The 23,727-nt window shown below is 40.8% G+C and overlaps 1 protein-coding gene across 12 annotated transcripts in view; it reads right to left on the bottom strand.

The window, feature by feature from the left end:
- Positions 1-23,727, bottom strand: part of LOC122551995 (prominin-1-A-like) — a 286,450-nt gene that overhangs the window by 256,760 nt on the left and 5,963 nt on the right. For all 12 annotated transcript variants that reach the window (XM_087986625.1, XM_087986630.1, XM_087986686.1 and 9 more), the window contains one exon: positions 6,399-7,075. In XM_087986625.1, the coding sequence (XP_087842751.1) occupies positions 6,399-6,621 (223 nt within the window). In that variant the 5' untranslated portion in view covers positions 6,622-7,075. Of the gene's footprint in view, positions 1-6,398; positions 7,076-23,727 lie in introns of those variants that run through there.

A 23,727-nucleotide genomic window follows, 5' to 3' on the forward strand; every position in this document is an offset into this window, starting at 1 on the left:
TTACTTAAAAGTTCAATGTGTCTGTAAATAATTCAGGGCTTTGTTCCAGTCAAGATAGTGGATAGTTTGAAGGTGTGGCCTCCAACATCTATATTTAAAAGGTAACCAGACAGTACTTGACCCTCTGAAACCCAGAAGTAATACTGGACATTTGACTCATCATCTTCACCAACCTGGAGATATCATGGACACAGAAGACAATTCCATATTTTAGCAAAACCTTTCTAACCGGTGCTCTTGTGGGGCAATCACAAGGCATATGCTGTTTCCCATCCTCCATCAGCATAGAACCATTCAATGTGGTCAGTAATATATCAGAATAGGCTTGGGGTCAAATTCTGCTAAGCGTGCAACTGGTACTGATCCACAGCTAGCAGAGGAAGAAATAGCTGGGGTCTCCTGACATTCAGCAGCGCAATTTTCTCCTTCCGTTTCACAGAATCCTTCCAATGTCCCAGCAACTATGACTCGATTAGGAAGAGTTTGGAGGGATATGGACGGGGTGCTGCCAAGTGGGACTACATTAGGTTGGGATATCTGGTCAGCATGGACGAGTTAGACCAAAGGGTGTGTTTCCATGCTGTATATCTCTATGACTATGACTCTATAACTACATCTCTTAAATTGCATTCCTAGCTTTCCATTCTACTCAGTTCACCTTTTCTGTTAGTATCCCTTTTAAGTAGTTTCCCCACTTTACGTTGATCCCTCAAATCTACTGGACTCAGTCAGTGGACTGGTCCTCCTTTACCTGTAATGTTGCAATTGTTTAACTACAAGAATATAGACTGCATCTGATTGAGACTTCTCATGAAATTCTGAACATGAGGCTTCACCCTTAACACTATAACAAGAAGCCAGACTGCATACGAATGACACTTTTCTTGAGCTGATTGGCACAGAGACTTTATCCCTAACATTGAGTGTTTGTACAAAAAAATGGTTGGTTTCTTAAAGGAACCAAGTTTGTGAAGATGTCTATATTCACTGGAATTCCTAGTTAATTAGGTTCTCCTGCCCACACTTCTAAGAGCTTGTGGGATCGTGTTCAGATAGGCCAATGGGCCGAGGAGTGACAGATAGAGTTTAATTTAGATAAATGTGAGGTGCTGCATTTTGGAAAGGCAAATCAGGGCAGGACTTATACACTTAATAGTAAGGTCCTGGGGGATGTTGCTGAACAAAGAGACCTTGAAGTGCAGGTTCATAGTTCTTGGAAAGTGGAATCACAGGTAGATAGGATAGTGAAGGTGTTTAGTATGCTTTCCTTTACTGGTCAGAGTATTGAGTATAGGAGTTGGGAGGTCATGTTGCGGCTGTACAGGACTTTGATTCAGCCACTTTTGGAATATTGTGTGCAATTCTGGTCTCTCTCCTTTTGGAAGGATGCTGTGAAACTTGAAAGGGTTCAGAAAAGATTTATATGGGTGCTGCCAGGGTTAGTAAATTTGAACAATAGGGAGAGGCTGTTTGCCCTGGAGCGTCGGAGGCTGAGGGGTGACCTTACAGAGGTGTATAAAATCATGAGGGGCATGGATAGGGTAAATAGACAAAGTCTTTTCCCTAGACTGGGGGCAGTCCAGAACTAGAGGAGATGGGTTTAGGGTCAAGGGGTGAAGATTTAAAAGCGACCTGAGGGGCAACGTTTTCATGCAAAGGGTGGTGCATGTATGGAATGAGCTGTCAGAGGAAGTGGAGGAGGCTGGTACAATTACAACATTTAAAAAGCATCTGGATGAATACATGAATAGGAAGGGTTGAGAGGGATATGAGTCAAGTACTAACAAATGTGACCAGATTAATTTAGGATATCTAGTCGGCATGGATAAGTTGGACCAAAGAGTCTGTTTCAATGCTGTATATCTCTATGACTCTAAGTCCGGAAAATTCTATCCAGTATGTCAATAGTCCGACGAGGAAAGGGGACCTGGTACTGGGGAACGAGCCAGGACAAGTGGTCGAAGTTGAGGTGGGGGATTTCTTTGGGAACAGTGACCACAATTCTGTAAGTTTTAGAATACTCGTAGATAAAGAAGAGAGTGGTCCTAAGGGAAGAGTACTAAACTGGGCCAAGGCCAATTATATCAAAATTAGGCAGGAGCTCGGAAATGTGGATTGGACACAGCTATTTGAAGGGAAGTCCACATTTGAGATGTGGGAGGCTTTCAAAGATAGTTTAAAGATAGTGCAGGGTAGGCATGTCCCATTGAAGGTAAAGGATAGGAAGGACAAGATTCGTGAACCGTGGATGACAGGAGGAATTGTACGACTAGCCAAGACGAAAAGGGAAGAATACATAAGGTCTGGCAGGTAAGAACAGAACGGACCCTAGAAGAATATCGGAAGAGTAGGACAAATCTTAAACAAGGAATCAAGAGGGCTAAAAGGAGTCATGAAATAGCTTTAGCGAGCAGAATTAAGGAGAATCCCAAAGCATTTCATTCTTATATAAGAAGCAAGTGGGTAACTAGAGAAAGGATTGGTCCACTAAAGAATAACGAAGGAAGGCTGTGTGTCAAACCTGAGAGAATGGGTGAGATTCTGAATGATTACTTTGCATCAGTGTTCACTGAGGAGAGGAACATGATGAATGTTGAGATTAGAGACAGACGTTTGATTAGTCTGCATCACGTTGACATAAGTAGGGAAGATGTGCTGGGTAGGCTAGAGGTTACTAAGGTGGACAAATCCCCAGGCCCAGATGGGATCTAATTAGGGAGGTGAGAGAGGAAATAGCTGGGGCCCCGACAGATATCTTTGTGGCATCCTTAAATACAGGTGAGGTGCCGGAGGACTGGAGGGTTGCTCATGTTGTCCCCCTGTACAAGAAGGGTAGTAGGGATATTCCGGGTAACTACAAACCAGTGAGCCTGATGTCGGTGGTGGGAACGTTACTGGAGAAGGTGCTGAGGGAAAAGATCTATTTATATTTAGAAAAGAATAGGCTTATCAGTAATAGGCAACATGGTTTTGTACGGGTAGATCGTGCTTTACCAACTTAATACAGTTCTTTGACGAAGTGACCAAGTTGATAGATGAAGGAAGGGCTGTTGATGTCATATACATGGACTTTAGTAAGGCGTTTGATAAGGTTCCCCATGATAGACTAATGGAGAAAGTGAAGTCATATGGTGTGCAGGGTCTTCTAGCTAAGTGGATAAAGAACTGGTTGAGCAACAGGAGACAGCAAGTAGTAGTTGAAGGGAGTTTCTCAAAATGGAGAAAGGTGACCAGTGCTGTTCCACAGGGGTCAGTGTTGGGGCCACTGTTGTTTGTAATATACATAAATGATCTGGAAGAGGGCACTGTTGGTATGATCAGCAAGTTTGCAGATGACAGGAAGACTGGTGGAGTAGCAGAAAGCATAAGAGACTGTCAGAGAATACAGGAGGATATAGATAGACTGGACAGTTGGGCGGAAAAGTGGCAGATGGTTTTCAATCCAGACAAATGTGAGGTGATGCATTTAGGCAAGACTAATCCTAGAGTGAATTATACAATGAACGGAAGAGCCTTGGGAAAAGTTGATGGGCAGAGAGATCTGGGAGTGCTGGTCCATTGTACCCTGAAGGTTGCTGCACAGGTGGATAGAATGGTCAAGAAGGCATATAGTATGCTTGCCTTCATTGGACGGAGTATTGAGTATAAAAGCTGGCAAGTCATGTTACCATTGTACAAGACATTGGTTCAGCCGCATTTAGAATACTGTGTACAGTTCTGGTCGCCACATTACCAAAAGGATGTGGACGTTTTGGAGAGGGTGCAGAGAAGGTTTATCAGGGATGTTGCCTGCTATGGAAGGTGCTAGCTATGAAGAAAGGTTGAGTAGGTTAGGTTTACTTTCAGTAGAAAAAAGGAGATTGATGGGGGACCTGATTGAGGTTTACAAAATCATGAAGGATATAGACAGGGTGGATAGAGACAAGCTTTTTCCCAGGGAGAAGGATTCAATAACAAGAGGTCACACTTTCAAGGTGAGAGGTGGAAAGTTTAAGGGGGATACACGTGGGCAAGTACGTCACACAGAGGGTGGTGGGCATTTGGAACGCGCTGCCAGCAGAGGATGTAGAGGCAGGCACGGTAGATTCATTTAAGATTCGTCTGGATAAATGCATGAGTAGATGGGGAGTGGAGGAATAGAGATGCTTAGGAATTGACCGACAGGTTTAGACAGTACATTTGGATCGGCTCAGGCTTGGAGGGCCGAAGGGCCTGTTCTTGGGCTGTAAACTTTCTTTGTTCTTTGTTAAAATGATGGCATGCTGTTATCTGTAAACCAGTGGTCATTCTTCACTTCAGTAGTGAGCTGTTGGACATAGATCTTTTCTTGTATTAGAATTGAAGTTTCTTGTGCTTTTTTTTTGTTTTTCATTCACATTGACAGAAGGGAGAGAGATGCTTCTGTTTGTCAACCCTGCTCTGCAATTACAGATCTGTAACAAACTCCAGCTGGACCTTCCAAGGGCTGTTGTCATGCAGATTTTCCTCAACCCAAAACTCCTGATGCCACTGTCTCAAAGTAACAATTGCACTTCTTCAAAAAGCAGCATGGTCTTGCACAGCTAAAAATGTGCACAACTTGATTTTTTCCAGGTTGCAAAACTCTCCTGATATTTCGGCTATTTAGCAATGTCCAACTTCTATTCCAGTTTATAGATCGAAAAGGAAGATTACCCGGTTACAGGAGGGATTGTCATTTAAGAAACGATTAAATAGACTTGGCCTATATTCTCTTTTGTTTCAAAGATTGAGAGGTGATCTCATTCAAACATACAAATTTTTTGTAGGGATCAATTGGATTGGTTGCAGGAAAGCTGCTTCTCCCAGCTGTGGGGTCTAGAACCAGGCAACAGAGAGTCAGAACAAGAGCAAGGTCATTTAGGACTGAGATGAGGAAGAATTGGAATCATTGGAATTCTATTTCCCAAAGGGCAATGGAGGCTCAGTTGTTTAGTATATTCAAGTCTGAGCTCAATAGATGTCTACATATTAAGAACATCATGGGATGTGGGGATAGTACATAAAAAGTGTTAAAATAGGGGTTCCGAAATGATCTCACTGAATGGATGAGTGGACTTGAAATGCTGAATTGCCTATTCCTGCTAATTTTTCTTTGTTATGCTACTGGAGCAACATGTTCTGTACAATTTAAGCATTTCCTTTTGAATTTGAGTTTTTTTTTCCCCCAGACTTCGGAAAGCATTTGGGGCAACTGAGAATTCTTTTAACTTAAGAATCTTCAAAACTCTTATTAAATTCAATGTAATTCAAATGGAAAACATTGTTCATTTTTGTGAGCTTTTGTTTCAACCTGATAATTTTGTTATTCCTCCCCACGCCCCACATGTTTTACCATTCTTCAAGTGACTTTAATATGACCTTTTCAGGAAATTGAGGGAACTGTAGATGGAGTTGCTACAGAATTAAAATACAATGCCCATATAGTGAAAATTCCGATTTTCCCAGAGATATACAATCAATTCTAACAAGTATATGCTTGTTATCCATACAACATTGAAAATAATAATAATGCATCATAAAGAGAACTGAGTAACGTTCATTTTGTACTTCACTATGTTGGAATTATGTAGCTGTTTGGATCTTATGGTATAACATTTTGTATAATATGGTGTAATCTTATTATGATTGTGCATAACTTTTAATATATGCTGAAATGTTTATAGGAAAGAGGAATTAAAATTTATTACAGCACTGAGATAGGCAATGTACTTTAAATCACTGTCAGTTTCCTGTTCCAGATAGGATATTCATTATAACCATAGCAACATATGGTGGAAGAGCTTATAGGATTTACTAATTATATCAGGTGACTCAAACAACCACACCTAATCTCTGGATTTACCAGTTACAGATGCAGCCCTTGTATCCAATCATCTACTTAAAATACATATGCAGATGTAGGTGAATGTACCAAAAGAAAATTGAATTTCATTTACAATGTCACCAACACATCATTGCAAGCAAGTGATTTTTAGATCGATGTTTTCAATTAATTGCAGTTTTTTTAAATAAACAGTTTACCTAAAATCTACTCTGTAATAACAATAAATAATACATAACACAGCTTAAATGTAAAAGAATATATAAACACAGTTAATGAACACAGTTAATGAACTATATTACTGAAGATCCTTTTTAATGATCTATGGATGGAGAACAACATTATTGCAATCAGAAAGTTAGTTAATTAAACACAGGAATTACTTAGTTTATAACACAGTCACAAGCAAGATGGATATTAAGGCAATCAACAACTTTCAATAATGCCCATTCTGCAGTGAAGCAAAAAATGGGAAGCAATAATATAATAATTATTAGTGGCAGTACAGATAAACAAGCTAAATGTAACTATCTAGTCACTCATTAATGATACTCACCATGAGGAAAGGTATTCGGTTGCACTATATGTAGGAAAATTCTTGCCAGTTGAAATAAAAATCCTATAACTCCAGGGTCATAATATACATTAGACTCATAGTTCACAGCAGGTACAGATCCAAAATCCAATGTTTCAGTTTCTAATGGGTAGTTCCATTGCTGACTTTCACTCACAGTTCTTGTACAAAGCATTAGTATAAACACTGTGACTGCAACAGCCATGATTGAAAACGCAGCTCAAATAAATGTCTTTTTTTTGTGAATTTGAGGAAAAGATAAAGAAAAAAAGTGTACTCCAACAGTGTAGTTCAAAAAAACAGGAAACCTGGGAGCCACTTCAGTCTTGCTGTTTCTATGATAGCATTATTTCGAACAGATTTCACATTGATAGTCAAGTTAAAAAAATTCACAAGGATTTCCAAGTTCTTCATCCAGTATTCAGATTGCACTCTGATTTCAAATTCCAAATAAATTCATGCTCTGCAGCAATTGATTTCGTACATCATGTCTAGAACAGAAAATGAGAGGTAGAAAGGTGGTTGAAGATGCTGTTGGCTTAGCTCCTTAAACTAATGCTCAGCAGAAAGTCTTATCTGTCGAGAGAGGGGTAGCTCAACCCGCCCACTGGGGAGCATTAGCTGTTACAGCACTAGCAGCATGCCTCAAAGATGCTTATCTGTAATAGAACAATATAGCATCTTAGCCTGCAAATTATAACAATTAATCCAACTTGTAGTGCCCCGTGTTCAATAAAGAAAGTCAATTCTTAGGCAAAATTAAATGACCTTTATACTTTTCTTGAACTGGTCATGAACAGCAAAATCAAATGACATAAAGACAACAAAATTATAATGACTTAACAAAATAGTCTAGTAACAATTGAAATATAAATTATTTGTTCAAAAAATACATGCATGTTTATTGTTGCAATTTACATGTCATAACCATAAATAGTTTAAATATACACAAATGCATTTTCCTTGAAAATGTTGATGTACAAAGTAATACATTTTTGCATATTAACAAACAACTTTTTAACTCAAGACCTTTTTTATATAAAAGGTTAAATAAGAAAATAAGAATAACATGTGATGCAGTTAATGAACTAACAATAATAATAAACATCAGGAAAGGTTCATTCTTTTATTCATTTATATGTGCAAACCAGGGTATACTCCTATTTCTCCAGGTTATAAGCTTTATAAAATGTAAAAAGTAATGTATGTGTTTGCACTGTGAAGACTATATCTTTTTTAGTTTTCTGTATTTTGACTGAAATGGGAAAATGACAGGTTTATAAATCAGGGATTATAAAAAGGATTATGCACTTTTAAAAACAATTTACTTGACATTCATTATAAATGCTGTTTACACTGCTGTTTGTTCCAGCAGTGGGAGAAGTTATTTCAGATGAGCAAAAAGATGTAACCAAAAGGAAATTCAGTTAACAAGTGGCTGGTAGGTCTGTGAAATGGTGACTAGTTGTCGATGACAAAGGCCTTCTGCCTGCTGACAACTAGGTGATTTTCTCCCAGGTAGCTGAACAGCTTTTGGGTCAGAAGCCTTTGGGCCTCTACAAGAAGAGCTGTCCTTTCCTCTGTAGTATAAAAATCTGAAATAAGCCAATTTATTTATCTCATCAGTCACAGTAAGCATTAGCTTTTAACCAAAAAGTCAGAGTTTAGAAGCGTGAATCAGTTGCCCTTTGCCTCCTGCAAACAAGTGAAAATATCTAAAGAAGGAAGATTTAGGTGCAGCGGTCCTGACGACCCCAAAGATTAATCTCAGCGAATCCTGGGGACAGGAACCATTGAACTGCCTTCTCAGTCTTTCCCTCCACCCATAACACCCAAGTTTATTTTGTGTCTGTATGTAAATGGAGTTTAAGGGGATTAGAGTTTTATCTATGAGAATTATATATCAGTGGTTCATAACTGTTTATCTGTAGTGAGAATCTATTTTGTTTTTAATAAATAATCATTCTTGTTTAAGTACAAAAAGTTAATCTATACTTTCTATCAATCCAGCTCTGAAAGACAGGTAAATTGGCTCATTTTGTGTACCGTCATAAAAACGTTTAATTTTTGTAATGACTCTGGAATAACAAGGCTTGATAACAAGCCTAGAGAGGTATAACAGGAAAAAGGATATGATGGCAGTAAATAAAAGACAACTCACAGAAGCTAAAAATGGTATTCATAATCCTGACTATTCCAACATTAAAATACAGCATTCAATGACTAAGGGAAAAGAAAGAGCAATCTCAAGCTAATCTCACATCTTGTAGATATGTGAAAAGAGTAGCAGAGGTCCAAATAATACTCAAACTACTATATCCACATCCATGTATTAGGTAAACAAAACCCATTATTCAAAGCATGGAGTTTGATCAATATCAATATTGATTTTCTTTTCAAAAGTAAAATACTTTGGAAATGAAAAGTGAAAATTATTGAAATACTCAGCAGATCTGGCAACATCTTTGGATTTTCCAATTTTCCCCCTCAAGTCTAAATGACTACTTCAGCACCTTGTTAGTAAGTAGCAGGTATCTTATTTCCTACCTCAACTTATTTCCATGCCACTTTCAATTTTCCTTTGCTTCCCAAAGAAACCAAATGACACAAATCCCCAACATGTAAGACAGAGCTGGTTTCTGGTAGCTGCCATTCACAATCGCTTGTCCCAGCCATTATCGAACCATGTTTCGACCATAATAATATTGCAGGCTCCGTTGCTGCCACCCTCTTTGACCTTTAGTCCACACAAGTCAGCAGCAGAAAACCACCAATCTCATTATGACCATCCTCAGAGCGACTCAACACTACTTTGATTTTTCAACACTACTCGACTTCAGGCATACGTACAATTTCCATGTTTCTGTCTCATCACTTTGTGCATGCAAATATACACACATGCCTGCACAGGATGCATCTTTTGGCTCGTACACTTTGCACTTACATCAAGGCTGTCAGCCTCTGTGTGCTTGATTTTTTTTTAAATAGAGGGAGAGGCAGGCTGCGAGTGAAGGACAGTAGTGAACAATCAATGATGTGGTTATGTCAATGGGCTATGGCAATGTAATACCTATAGCATGCACCAGTAGCAAATGCAGTGAAAATATTTTGTGCGCTTCATTGTAAATGGACAAGTCAGAAGATCAAATCTGAACTTATGATGTGAAGAGGGACCACTTTCAGCCAATGGGGATTGTGATAAGAGATTTATTTGACATCAGTTCAGGTGGTTGGTGTCACAGTCAATCAGGTGCTTAGCCCTACCAGAGTCCAGGATCTGTGTACTGGAATCTAGAAATTGGACCACAATCAGTCCTGCTGGCCACGTGCTATCAATCTGGGATTACAAGTAGGTCAGTCAGGGTGCTGTGGGGAAATAGAACATATGAAGAAATATTTGGCGTTCTGACAAAAGTGGGCAACTCAAGTCTGGGATGGTTTTCATTGCACAGCTTCACTCACTGAGAGAATAATTACAGCTGACTGTCAGAATTCTAATGCCCAATGCACCATGAAAGTTTTAATTGTGCAACATATAGGTCAACAAAGGTGACACATCTCGGAGCCCTTAATGGAGGTATGATATTGACCTCCTCATAATTAGTGAGGACATAATATGAGACTTCATTGTGTTGGATGCAAGGGCTCAGGAATATCTTCAATAAAATTATATCACCTTACTGACTTTCTCTCCACATTAACTGCTCACACATGTAACAGGGACACAGCTGTGGATGGAATTATTATGGTATCACTTCAAATTTGAAGACAACGTATAAGATGACAGCAGTTACACCTTTGTCAAAAGGACAGCAAGAACACCAACCGTCAGCAGCTATCACACAGCCTCAGAGTAGGAGATGTAGCCGGTGAAAATCCACCAAAAAAGGCAGAGCAGAGTGATTCTCTACAGGTGTCACTGCCATTTATTTCTGAAAGGTAGCGTAAGCCCCAATTTGGGATGTCCTAGGCCATTACCAAATTGTGTGAGTTCCTGAAGAAGAACCTGTGCTCAGATGGACTGGGTGGCCATCCCATCCCAGTCAAGGTCACTACTGCCCTGAATTTTTATCCTATTGACTTGTTCCAAATTGCAGCAAACTTCTACCCACAAATGCGTCAGGGATCTAACCAATACATTTCCACCAGGTTACAGCTGTTCATATCATTGTGTCATGTCAAGAAGAGTCAAGTAGCCAGCTCCTTTTCCATTGCTGGCTTCACCCCAATTACAGAACACTACTGACCACACCCACATTGTTTTGAGATCACCCCATCACAACCTGCAAAGTTAATCAACAGAAGAAGTTTCCAATCTATTAAAGTTCAAATTATATATGACCACTGCTGTCAAATCTTGAAGGTCTGTGCCAGATATCCCGAGTGCTGCTAGGACTCCTACATACCAGAAATCTTACAGGATCCCCTGACTTTTCAAGCTCCTTGAATCATCCAAGAATGGCTGCTGGGACACACAGCAACACAGCTCATTACACATTCATGAAACCATCAGACTGATGCAAAATAAAGATATTACACTTTCACATTTCTACCAGGCCATAATAGATCAGACCAACTATTGATCACCTTATGCCAAGATTTCAATGCCTGGATTGCTTTAGCAAACCCTGGCAGTGTAGTCTGAAAGAGTGCAGTGTATCATTGTGGTACACTGTGTCCTTCACAACTGGACCCGACAAATGGGACATGCCCCGAAGGTGGAGGAAATAGAGGATCAATTTTCTGAGATGTAAATGTGAATCAGGACATTGTTGAGGATGGCCATCCAAGACAGCATGACTGAGCAATGCTTTATAAAGTGAAGACAGAAAAAACCAAATCAAAATTCATCTTCAAAATGAGAAAGTTGGCCTTGGACTTCCTTCAATTGAGTATCATTTTTCTTCTAATCTCGAAAGCAGCCTCGAATCTGTGCAAAGGACATTCTATTGATATTGTTGCAGTACTTGCTGTTTTCTATTGTTGCAAAATTTTGTCTCTATCCATCGGAGTGTACACTTCATATCTTTGGGTGATCCCACTTTCAAGCATATACACATAAATTGAGAAAAAGAGCAGCAGAGGGTAAACTAACAATGCCTGATGCTACAGTTATGTAGCTGTTAAGGCTTCAGTCAGCATAGCACATCAAAATGCTGTGCAATGAAGTCCCTCATGATAGCTTGTAGGTTGAAAGAAAGCATGAGGAATTTCCTTTTCACCCTTCCCTCATCAGTAACCCGTCAATGTTTCAAAGTGCATGTAAATTACCAACTTGTGCTGAAATGCTTGGGCATCCTGTAGGACAGTGCTGAATTTGTGAGAAGCAACATTATGTACAGCTGATCTTGACAAACACTGCTCTCCAAGGGAGAGTGGACATGTGAACTGCTATTATACATCCCCCAACTTTAAATGGCAGTGAAAACATTTTACACAGAATAAACCTTTTTCCGCCAGAGACCTGTGGAATCATCAGTGATTCACCATCTCATTCACAAAGTTAGTGTATGTGTGGAATGATGTATGCAGGACTTGTTCTGGCATAATCCCTGCACATTACATTTAGCCTCATGTTGTCCACTCTAAGATGTGTCAACTTGACTATGATCCTGAACATCATATTTCAAGGATCCGTGTCTTCGGAGGCAATCTGCAGTAGTGAGTGTTGTTTTCTTGTGAGAAGTGAGCAATGTTTGGCAACTGCAATGTCATTCATCCGCTAGAGGCTACTCATCTCTCAAACGAATGCAACTTAACTGTATCCACAATTAAAATGTCTGTTTGGTGCATCTGTAGAGTGCAAGTCAATATATATTTACAAAACTACACAGTAATTCACAATTATAGGTTACCGATGTCATGTGTGTACCCTCAGTATGTTTTATTAATTCCTCTTTATGGAGAAAGTGAGGTCTGCAGATGCTGGAGATCAAAGTTGAAACTTTATTGCTGGAACAGCACAGCAGGTCAGGCAGCATCCAGGGAACAGGAGATTCGACGTTTCGGGCACAGGCCCTTCTTCAGGAATGAGCAGAGAGTGTTCAGCAGGAGAAGATAAAAGGTAGGGAGGAGGGACTTGGAGGAGGGGAGTTGGAAATGTGATAGGTGGAAAGAGGTCAAGGTGAGGGTGATAGGTCGGAGTAGGTGGAGGCGGAGAGGTCAAGAAGAAGACTGCAGGTCAGGAAGGCGGTGCCGGGCTGGAAGGATCCGGCTGAGACAAGGTGGGGGGAGGGGGGATGAAGAAACTGGTGAAGTCCAAGTTCATCCCCTGCGGTTGGAGGGTTCCCAGTCGGAAGATAAGACGCTCCTCCTCCGACCGTCGGGTTGTTGTGGTTTGGCGGTGGATGAGTCCAATGACCTGCATACCAATGACCTGAGTCCAATGACCTGTTTCTATCTCAGGCGACCGAATCAACACGGACATCTACTACAAACCTACCGACTCCCAGAGCTACCTGGACTACACCTCCTCCCATCCTGCCCCCTGTAAAAACGCCATCCCATTCTCCCAATTCCTTCGTCTCCGCTGCATCTGCTCCCAGAAGGACCAGTTCAAAATACGTACAACACAGATGGCCTCCTTCTTCAAGGACCGCAATTTCCCCCCCGACGTGGTCGACGGTGCCCTCCACCGCATCTCCTCCACTTCCCGCTCCTCCGCCCTTGAGCCCCGCCCCTCCAACCGCCACCAGGACAGAACCCCACTGGTCCTCACCTACCACCCCACCAATCTCCATGTACAGCGCATCATCCGCCGTCACTTCCGCCACCTCCAAACAGACCCCAGCACCAAGGATATATTTCCCTCCCCTCCCCTATCAGCTTTCCGTAGAGACCACTCCCTCCGCGACTCCCTTGTCAGATCCACACCCCCCACCGACCCAACCTCCACTCCCAGCACCTTCCCTTGCAACCGCAGGAGGTGCAACACTTGCGCCCACACCTCCCCCCTCACTTCTCTCCAAGGCCCCAAGGGAAACTTCCATATCCGCCACAGATTCACCTGCACCTCCACCCACATCATCTACTGCATCCGCTGCAGCCGGTGTGGCCTCCTCTATATTGGGGAGACAGGCCGCCTACTTGCGGAGCGATTCAGGGAGCACCTCTGGGCCACCCGGACGAACCAACCCAACCAACCTGTGGCACAGCATTTCAACTCCCCCTCCCACTCCACCGAGGATATGCAGGTCATTGGACTCATCCACCGCCAAACCACAACAACCCGACGGTCGGAGGAGGAGCGTCTTATCTTCCGACTGGGAACCCTCCAACCGCAGGGGATGAACTTGGACTTCACCAGTTTCTTCATCCCCCCTCCCCCCACCTTGTCTCAGCCGGATCCTTCCAGCCCGGCACCGCCTTCCTGACCTGCAGTCTTCTTCTTGACCTCTCCGCCTCCACCCTACTCCGACCTATCACCCTCACCTTGACCTCTTTCCACCTATCACATTTCCAACTCCCCTCCTCCAAGTCCCTCCTCCCTACCTTTTATCTTCTCCTGCTGAACACTCTCTGCTCATTCCTGAAGAAGGGCCTGTGCCCGAAACGTCGAATCTCCTGTTCCCTGGATGCTGCCTGACCTGCTGTGCTGTTCCAGCAATAAAGTTTCAACTAATTCCTCTTTATCACTACATCAAAGTGCAGTCCCAAATGTTGCCACAGCGGTGAAAGGAGCCTGGTCTGTAATTGATCCTGTAGGCCTCAAAGATTTGTAGTTGTCCCTGGGATGTTTTGGATTAGAAGGATGGAAAGGATAAGAACATCCCTCCCAGATGCATGTTCACCATCTTTAGCTCAAATTTCTGCAAGCTTTGCAATTACATAAAAGAGAGTTGGAAGGGCTAGGCACCTCTGGAGTGACTTATGAAAAATCTCCTGGTAATCGTGTGTGGGTCTTCCTCCTTGAAGATACAGCTGGTTAAGGTGAATGGGGAAACTGGGTTAGGGGATAGGTCAGTAGAAATTCAGTGACAGACTAAGGAGATACTTCAATATACTCAGACAATATACATTCCAGTCAGGAGAAAGATTATAAGATCACACCATCAGCCTGGAACCGATCTTGACCATGCTACAGAAGCATGAGCAGGAGCTGGAAGGACTCGAGGAGTGAAGGAGGTTGAACGGCGGACTGCAGTGTTGGAGACTATGGTCGAGTCCGCGGCGGGGCAGACCCAGGCCCTCATGGAGGAGGTACGGGCCTTAGTGGAGCTGTTCGATGACCTCAAAAATAAAAGGCCGAAGAAAGAATATCCAGATTGTTGGACTGCCGGAGGGAGAGGAAGGCAAGCAGCCAGACAGTTTCTTTGAAGAATGGCTGCCACAATTTCCTGGCTGGGAAGCCAGGTGAAGACTGTAGAGCTCACTGGGTTGTGGGGCTCAGGCCCAGTTCAGACCAACACTCCCAACTGGTCCTAGTGCGATTCCAGTGTTATCGGGACAAACAAAAGGAAAAGGCAGCCTCCAGATCACTGGGGAAGGATCTACTGGCCCTGATTTACAAACGATCCAAGATTATGTTTTCCAGGACTTTTCTGCAGCCATGATCCGCACGAGGAAGTCCTTTGATGAGGTGAAAAAGAGATTGAGGGATCTTGGTATTCAGTACTCCATAAGGTACCCAGCGACACTCCGTTTCAACTATGAGGTATCTGTGTGTTTATTTGATTCATCAGATAAAGCAAAAAACTTTCTGGACACTTTAAAATAGACCGAATGGTCCAAAGAACATGGACAATGATGCTTTTTTTTCTTTTCTTTCCCTTTTTTCTTGCGTACTTCTCTTTTTTATTATAGAAAGTGTTGTTGGTTTTTTTCCAGTGTTAATTGAGGTCAATGTATGGTTGGGGATGGGAGGAATGCCCACTTTCAATTTCTTTATTCATAATACCTGTTCTTTTTATCCTTTGCCTGAGTCTGGGATATGGCTCAAGCTAGAAGGAGCTACAGAGGTGTATGTGGGTAGCGCAAGTGCCCCCTGGGGGGAAGGGGTACAGTTTCCCATCAAGTGTTTTTTCTATTTTGTATTTGGTTTAGTTTGTTGGTTTTTAATAGATGCAGTTTTTGAAAGTTCCGTTAATGTAGTTTTAGCGTGTGTATTTTCTAGGCTCAATGAGTCTCTATTTGTTTACACTCGGTATGTCGTGAGTAGGGTTCTTCCTCTCAAGGGTTGTTATAGAGGGATATGGCTAATAGTCTTCTTAAATAGTGCACCTGGAATATTAAGAGGAGTCATTCGCTGGTCAAGAGAAAAAATGTACTCCTGAGTCTCAGGAAGGAGAGGGTTGATATTGCCCTATTGCAGGAAACCCACCTTGATGATAAGGAACATCTAAAGTTCTAGCAGAGTGAGTTTCATCGGGTGTTCTTTTTGTCCTTTAACATTAAGAGCAGGGGAGTGGCTGTACTTGTTCAGAAGAAACTCCCATTTATTAGGTCACATTAAGGATGAGTATGGACGGTTCGGAATCCTTAAAGCCTTAATACGTGGTGAAGAGTATGGCATTTTAAATGTCTATTGTCTCCCGGCACATCCCTTCAAATTCCTGACCAATGCACTCTCCAAATTGATTGCCCTTGGAATGTGGCATATTATTATGGGGGAGATTTTAATCGTCTCCTGGACCCCACAGTGGATAGAATACCCAAACTCCAAACTATACCAGTTGGAACACTGAGGACAGGTTGGCTAAGATGGAGGATTTTCTTTTAATAACCTGGACCGTCCAGGTGTGACCTCTGAACAGGCAACTCTTCTTAATGCCCCCTTTATAGTGGGCATTAAGATACAGGAGATGGTAAAACAGCTCCAAAGTGGGAAGGCGCCCACCCCTGATGATCACCTTAGTGAATTCCACAAAGAATTCATAAATATATTGTTAGGGACGATGCTGAACATGTACAATATTTCGTACAGTCATGACTGTCTCCCGCCATCCCCGAGACAGGCTAATACCTCTCTCATCCTCAAGAAAGGGAAGAGCCCAGAGGACTGTGTTTCATATAGGCCTGTCTTGCATTAAATTCAGACTTCAAAATTTTGTCTAAATCATTTGCATTAAGATTAGTGATGGTGTTGCCCTATATTATTAAGGAGGACCAGACGAGTTTTATAATGGGCTGCAGATACTCCAACAATATTAGAAGATTACTGAATTTGGTCCAAGTTTGTCAGCAGCAATCGGTTCAGTGATGTCTTTAGATGCAGAGAAGGCATTCGATCAGGTAGAGAGGCAATATCTTTTTTACACTCTGGAATGGTTTGGTCCGGGTAAGGTCTTTGTCAGGTGGGTGAAAGTCCTGCATAGTGATCCTCTGGCTGCAGCTCTCACCAGTGGCGTAAGATCCAGTAATTTCAGTATCTGTAGGGACAGTCGGCAACGTTGTCCCCTCTCACGTCTTATCTTTACATTGGTGATTGAGCTGCTGGCAGAGGCTATCCATAGGGACCCTAACACAGCTGCATGAGAAGTGGGATCAAGGGCACATAAGATCACACTATATGCGGATGATGTTCTCCTCTTCTTATAAAACCAGTCAGTTTCTGTAACCTATTTAGGCTCTTTTTTGGGACAGAAGATCAATTTTGCAAAGTCGGAGGCGATGCCCATGAGGGATCTTAGGGGAATACCTGACATTGAAAGCAAATCACGATTTCGTTTTAAATGGTTGCAGGGGGGGGTTTCTTTACTCAAGTATTTTTGTTACTCCCACTTTTGATCAGTTATTTAAAGTTAATTTTGTTCACTTGCTTGACAAGATTAAACAAGGTCTTCAAAGATGGGATGCCCTTCCAATACCCTGGCTCAGTCGAATAGCCCTGATTAAAATGAATATCCTTCCTCGTTTGACATAGGAATGCTCACTCTGATGTTTCCCAGGCAAACATTATGGAGATTTACTGGCTGGTTTAGTTCTTTGATTTGGCATCACAGGCAGCTCCTCATTAAGATCGCCAAATTACAACTCACCCAAGGGCTGGTGGAGTAGACTTCCCGGATACTAAGAGATACCAACTGAGCTCCCTTATGTGTTTTGAGTGTGACTGGGCTTGTGGGGACCCGACATCAATATGGTTGGATATCGACACCTCCCAGGCAAAGTGCCCTCTTACTCATCTGCTGTTTATGGATAAGGTGAGGACAGTTACAAAATGCTGTCAGAATTCAGTTATTATTAATACTGTCAAAGCATGGAGGGCAATGCAGAAGAGTGAGGACAATTTATTGAAAACCTCTTTTCTCACCCCTCTAGTTGGTATGCCGGGATTCCGGGCAGGGATAATGGGCACTGGATTTAAACATTGAGCAACTAGGGGAGTCTCTTGTCTGAGTGACTTGTTTGAGAGTGAAATCATGATGTTCTTTGACCAAATGAGCCACAAGTATGGATTGTCTGGCAGAGTCCTTTTTCATTTTCTCCAGGTTAGGGACTTCATTCAAAAAAGGAACACGCTTTTGACCAACCCCTACAGATCCGATACAGAGAAGAGGGTGCTTCATGCCAAAAGCATTCATGCAGTTAATACTCTCAACTGCCTACTGGGGGGTAATTGCTCAGATGATTTTGAGCAACTCCGTGAGGTTTGGGAGAAAGAGTTGGGAGTTGAGATCTCCTCTGAGACATGGGAGGACATTTGTGAGAACACGAGAAAGATCTCGATCTGTAACAGGACACACACCATGCAGTTGAAGATTCTTCACAGGGTTCATTTGGCCGCAGATCATCTTGGAAAATTTTAAAAGGGAGCATCTCCAATGTGCCCGAAGTGTAAATTAAGCATAGGTACCCTTACTCATCGTTTGTCATCATGGAGTGCTGTGGCAGGAGTAATAGAAAGGGTCTCGGGGACCAAAGTTAAGGTAGACCCAGTCTCTCTTTTCCTGGGCTTGCCGAACTTACCTTGCTTAGATGTACATGGGAAAAAGATTTTTTTTTAAATCCTCACTTTGTGTGTGAGGAATAACATTCTGATGTGCTGGGTGTCTGAGAAACCCCTGAGCCTGTCAGGGTGGTGTGAGTTAATTATGGAACACATCCCTTTTGATTTTCTCACAAACATGGTGCACCAAGAAAAAATAAACATTTTTATAAGACACAGCAGCCTTTTTAGAATTACCTAGAAGCAGATTTATCTGTCCTTTTAATTAAGGCCTTCATTTAGCCATGATGGTTTGGTTTAGTGAATTTGATGCTGAGGAAGAATTTCGAAAAAATGAGGGCCTAATAATTAATACTCTCAATGGTTGAGAGCTTCGGTTTTATTGCGCTGAGCGGCTTTATTTATTTATTGATCTGTAGTGAGTATAGTTTTGATTTGATCTGTAGAGTAGGATAATAGTTAGTTTATTGTTATAATTTTATATTGTTATATTTTTGTAATTTTATAATTTTGTAAAGAAAAATTTCTCAATAAAAATATTTTAATTAAAACAGTATTTGGAATTTCTCTCTAGCCAGAAAATGAAATTCCAACGTGATAAATTCCAATTCCAAGAGGTAAATTTTTATCAAGCTTTACAACCCAATTTTTAAAATTAACATTTCCCGGCAGATTTTGCTTTACTCTAGTACTGACAGTTTCTCATAAGGACATTACATTAACCATGCATGTTCCACACTGGTACAGGCACAGACTACATTTTCAAATCACCATGGATTCCCAAAATGCATACTAAATTCCAAACATTCCCAGATCTCGAGTTCCAGAGAATGAATACAAATATTATACAAAACAACATCTAACTACAACGCACAAAAGTACATTCAAAATAGACCTCAGAGTTAACACTTTGTTCAGTGAAAGCAGCACCAAAAGCTTGGGTTCTCTCTCTCCCTCGGTTTCTTTTTCCTTTTTGATTTTCTCAAAATTTTCGCCAATTGTTTTATGCAATAACAATTAAATGTGCTTCTTTGTTGTAAACTGACAGCTTAATATTAGCCCAGACATTGGAGTCTGACAGCTGTAATATTTGCATAAAATAGTCAATTGTAATAATTCTGGTTGTATTTTTCAATATACATGCCTAACATCTTAAGTTACAGGACATAACATAAGCATGGTCACATCAGGTAAAAACATCTGTTGGAGTCAAACTCACATCAAGTACTAGTTCAACAGGTGAATTATAATTGTGGTAAAATGGATGTGGGGTAGATTTAACCTTTGAGGGAGATATAGATGAAAACATTTTGAATCCTTAAAATACAGAATTAATCATTCAGCTGAATACTATGAAAACAAATTCAACTTTTAATGAAATTAAAATTGCCAGTGAAGCATCTGACATATGGAGCAAGCAGCTCTTCTTCACTAAGAGAATTTGTTCATAGGAAGTTTTCAACTAGGTTGCATCAATAAAGTCAACAATAAGGAAATAAAAACTAGTTTTAGTTTGCATGATTAAAAGTAGAAGTTTGCAGTAAAATTACATTTTCCCTACAATACATTTAAACATAGAAAAAGTACATCTTTGGAAATACTGATAGCTTTTTCAGTCTAGAAGCCATTCCTACAGATCAATCAACTTTCCTTTATATTCAGTCATTTGGCTTCTAGCCCTTACACAGAATTATTTCATTGCACTGTCAGTCTGGTCACTTGGAATGCCATAATAAACTCACATACAACTCAGTGGTTAGCACTGCTGCCTCAAAGCGCCAGGGAACCGGGTTCATTTCCAGCCTCCGTTTGCACATTCTCCCAATGTCTGCATGGGTTTCCTCCAGGTGCTCCGGTTTCCTTCAACACAGTTGTGCAGGTCAGATGAATTGGCCATGCTAAATTGCCCATAGTGTTAGGTGCATTAGTCAGGGGTAAATATAGGGTAGGGGAATGGGTCTGGGTGGGTTGCTCTTCGGAGGTTCGGTATGGACTTGTTGGGCTGAAGGGCCTGTTTCCATACTGTAGGGAACCTAATCTAACTTAACAAATACATGCCTAATTTAATACTTTGTACTAAAACGAGAAAAATCTCAACATATAAACATGAAGTAATTGCAACGCGAATAGTAGGCGTTTATATGGCACTAACTCTATTCCAAAATTAGCCTTTTAACAGATTTAGTCTCCCCAAGATGTCTGTAATGATTAAAAATATACAAATATTGGAGGATATTTTAGTCTTGCAGACAGATAAAATGCCATCTCCTAGTTATAGCTAAGCTATTTTAATCAATACAAGCAATATCAACGCTATATACTGTGCTATACTGCAGTCAGATTGTAATTTATGTAAGGCTCAACATCATGCTGCTGACATGATATCTTAACAGGAATGAAGCTAATATATTCAACATGAAAGCAAATCCATGATTTGTGCGTAGGGAAATATTAATATTCAGAGGATAACTGAAATAACCAGAAAGTAAAATATTAATAGCTGCTCACTAATACATATCAACAGAGAAAGATTCCAGAAGCACTCCTAATAACTTTTACACTTTATGCTGATAAAGGTAATGCATAACTAAGATCTAAGTTGAACATAGTTATTGAATCTAAAGTATTTCAAATTAAAATTCTGTTATTTCAGCTTACACTGATGTGACAAAATATTGTGTCACCTACAAAAAAATGACAAGCAAAATTAAAACAATAATGCAAAGCATCAAATTGGATCTTAAAGCTCTCGAAATATTGAATTTCATAGGAGGGTACTTTAATTTTTTGCGTTTTGGAATTTTGTGTAATCTTTGCTTCACATTTACTTTTAACTATTTTCTCTAATGTCTTCAAGGTTAAGGCTACTTCTTCTTCCCCAATGCTCATCACCTGAAATTATTCTTGTTACCATTTTCTGCACCTCTCAATTATACCTATTTACCACAAAGTTGGAAATCAAAGTTGCATACAATATTTTAAGTAGTCTGACCAGTCCAATGCAAAGGATCAGCATACCTCAAGAGACTTAGTGTTCTGGTGTTATACCTTCTATTCAATTTAATTACTTTGTATCTTTGTACTTAATACAATTACTTCTCCATACAGTCTCAATCTACAAACATCCAGAATATCACTGCAGAAGTTTGTCAGTGTAGTGTCCTAGGCCCAACCATCTTCAGTTGCTTCCAAGACATTCCCAACATCATAAGGTCAGAGCTGGGGATACTCACTGATAATTACACCATGTTCAGCATTACTCACTTTTCAGACCCTGTGTCCGTATGGCTCAAGACCTGGTCAACATCCAGACTTGGGTTGATGAGTAGCAAGTAACATTCATGGCACACAAGCAGCAGGCAAAGACCATCTTCAACAAGTGATAACTGAGTCATCATCCTTGATGTTCAATGACAATACAATCACCAAATGTCCTACTACCAATGACCTGCGGGTTACCATTGACCAGAATTGCTCCAAGAGTGGGTTAGAAGCTAGGAATTCTATGGCAAGTTACTCATCTCCTAATTCCTACTGCCTGTTCACCAACTATAAGACACAACTCAGAAATGTGATGGAATACTCTCCACTTGCCTGGATAGATGCAATTCCAAAAACACTAAAGAAGTTGATTATCATCCAGGACAAAACAGTGTGTCTGATTGGTACCCGAAGGATGAAATGCATTCACTCCCTTCACTACTGGATGCAGCAGAGTTAGTCAACAATGTTCATTCAACAGAATCTTCCATATCTGGAGCCTCTACCACCTAGAAGCACAATCGCAGTAGGTACATGGGAACACCATGCTTGAAAACTCTATGTTCCAGATTTGGAACTATACCACCATACATTCCTTGTCACTGGATTAAAATCATGCAAATCCTTTTCAAACAGTACTATGGCAATTCCTACATTTCAAAATCTGCAATGGCTCAAGTAGTCAGTTCAGCAACACTTTCTCCAGAGAAATTAGGGATAGGGAATAAGTGCTGGTCTGGCCAGTGACAAGTTATAAGTACATTATCACACAAGCTCAAAATAACCAAATTTAGTCCTCTTTTAGTCTTTCACACATTGATAAAGCATCTAAATATTCCAATTAGTGGATTATTCATTTTCAAACTGTGCTGTCATAATTGTAACAAGGTCTAGTTAAAGGCAATTTAAATATTCACACTAAAATTAGAAATAATATATATGTTAATTTGGTGACCGTATGATTACATTAAAATACTGCTTAGTGCATATTCACCAATAAATGAACAAATCTTTTTGTTGAAAATAAAACTCATGAATTTTTTCAGTAAATGTAGGAGGTCATGAATTTCTTAATTATTATATATTGATACAAACCATTTTAGGAAAAATTGCAGCTCATTTTAAGTTAAAACACAGAATGTTACAGGTCAGTATACACCCTTTGACCCTCGATGTTGTGCCAACATATGAAACCAATCTGATGCCATCTAACTTACACTATTCCATTCTCGTCCATATGCCTATCAAATGACCACTTTAATGCCCTCAAAGTTGGTGAGTCTGCTACTGCTGCAGGCAGTGCATTCCACTACTCTCTGAGTAAAGAAACTGCCTCTGACAGCTGTCCTATAGCTTTAAATTGCAGGATAATAGATATGTCCCCTCATGCTAACCATCACCATCAAGGAAAAGGCTCTCACTGACCACTCTATCTAACCTTCTCATTATCTTATATGTCTCAATTAAGTCAAATCTCAGTCTTCTTATCTCTGACGAAAACAGCCTCAAGTCCTTCAGCTGTTCCTCATAAGACTTTCCCTCCATACCTAGCAACATCCTAGTAAATCTCCTCTAAACCATTTCCAAAGCTTCCATATCCTTCCTATAATGCAGTGACCAGAACTGCATGCAATACTCCAAATGCAGCCGCACCAGAGCTTTGTACAGCTGCAGCATGACCTTATGGTTCTGAAACTCAATCCCTCTATCAATAAAAGCTAACACACCATATTAACAACCCTATCAACCTGGGTGGCAACTTTCAAGGATGTACCTGGACACCAAAATATCTCTGCTCTTCTACACTATGAAGAATCTTACCATTAGCCCAGTGTTCTGCATTACTGTTACTCCTTCCAAAGTGAATCACCTCACATTTTTCCACATTAAAGTCCATTTGCCACTTCTCAATCCAGCTCTGCAGCTTATCTATGCCCCTCTGTAACCTACAACAGCCATCACCACTATCCAGAACTCTATCGACCTTAGTGTCATCCACAAATTTACTAACCCATCCTTCTATGTCCTCATCCTGGTCATTTATAAAAATTACAAACAGCAGTGGCCCCAAAACAAATCCTTGCTGTACACCACTAGTAATGAACTCCAGGATGAATATTTCCCATCAACCACCACCCTATGTCTTCTTTCAGCTCGTCAATT

This window comes from Chiloscyllium plagiosum, unplaced genomic scaffold (assembly GCF_037043375.1).
Source record: "Chiloscyllium plagiosum isolate Xiang-an unplaced genomic scaffold, Cpla_swu_hap1 HiC_scaffold_1, whole genome shotgun sequence".
NCBI classification, from domain to species: Eukaryota; Metazoa; Chordata; class Chondrichthyes; order Orectolobiformes; family Hemiscylliidae; genus Chiloscyllium; species Chiloscyllium plagiosum.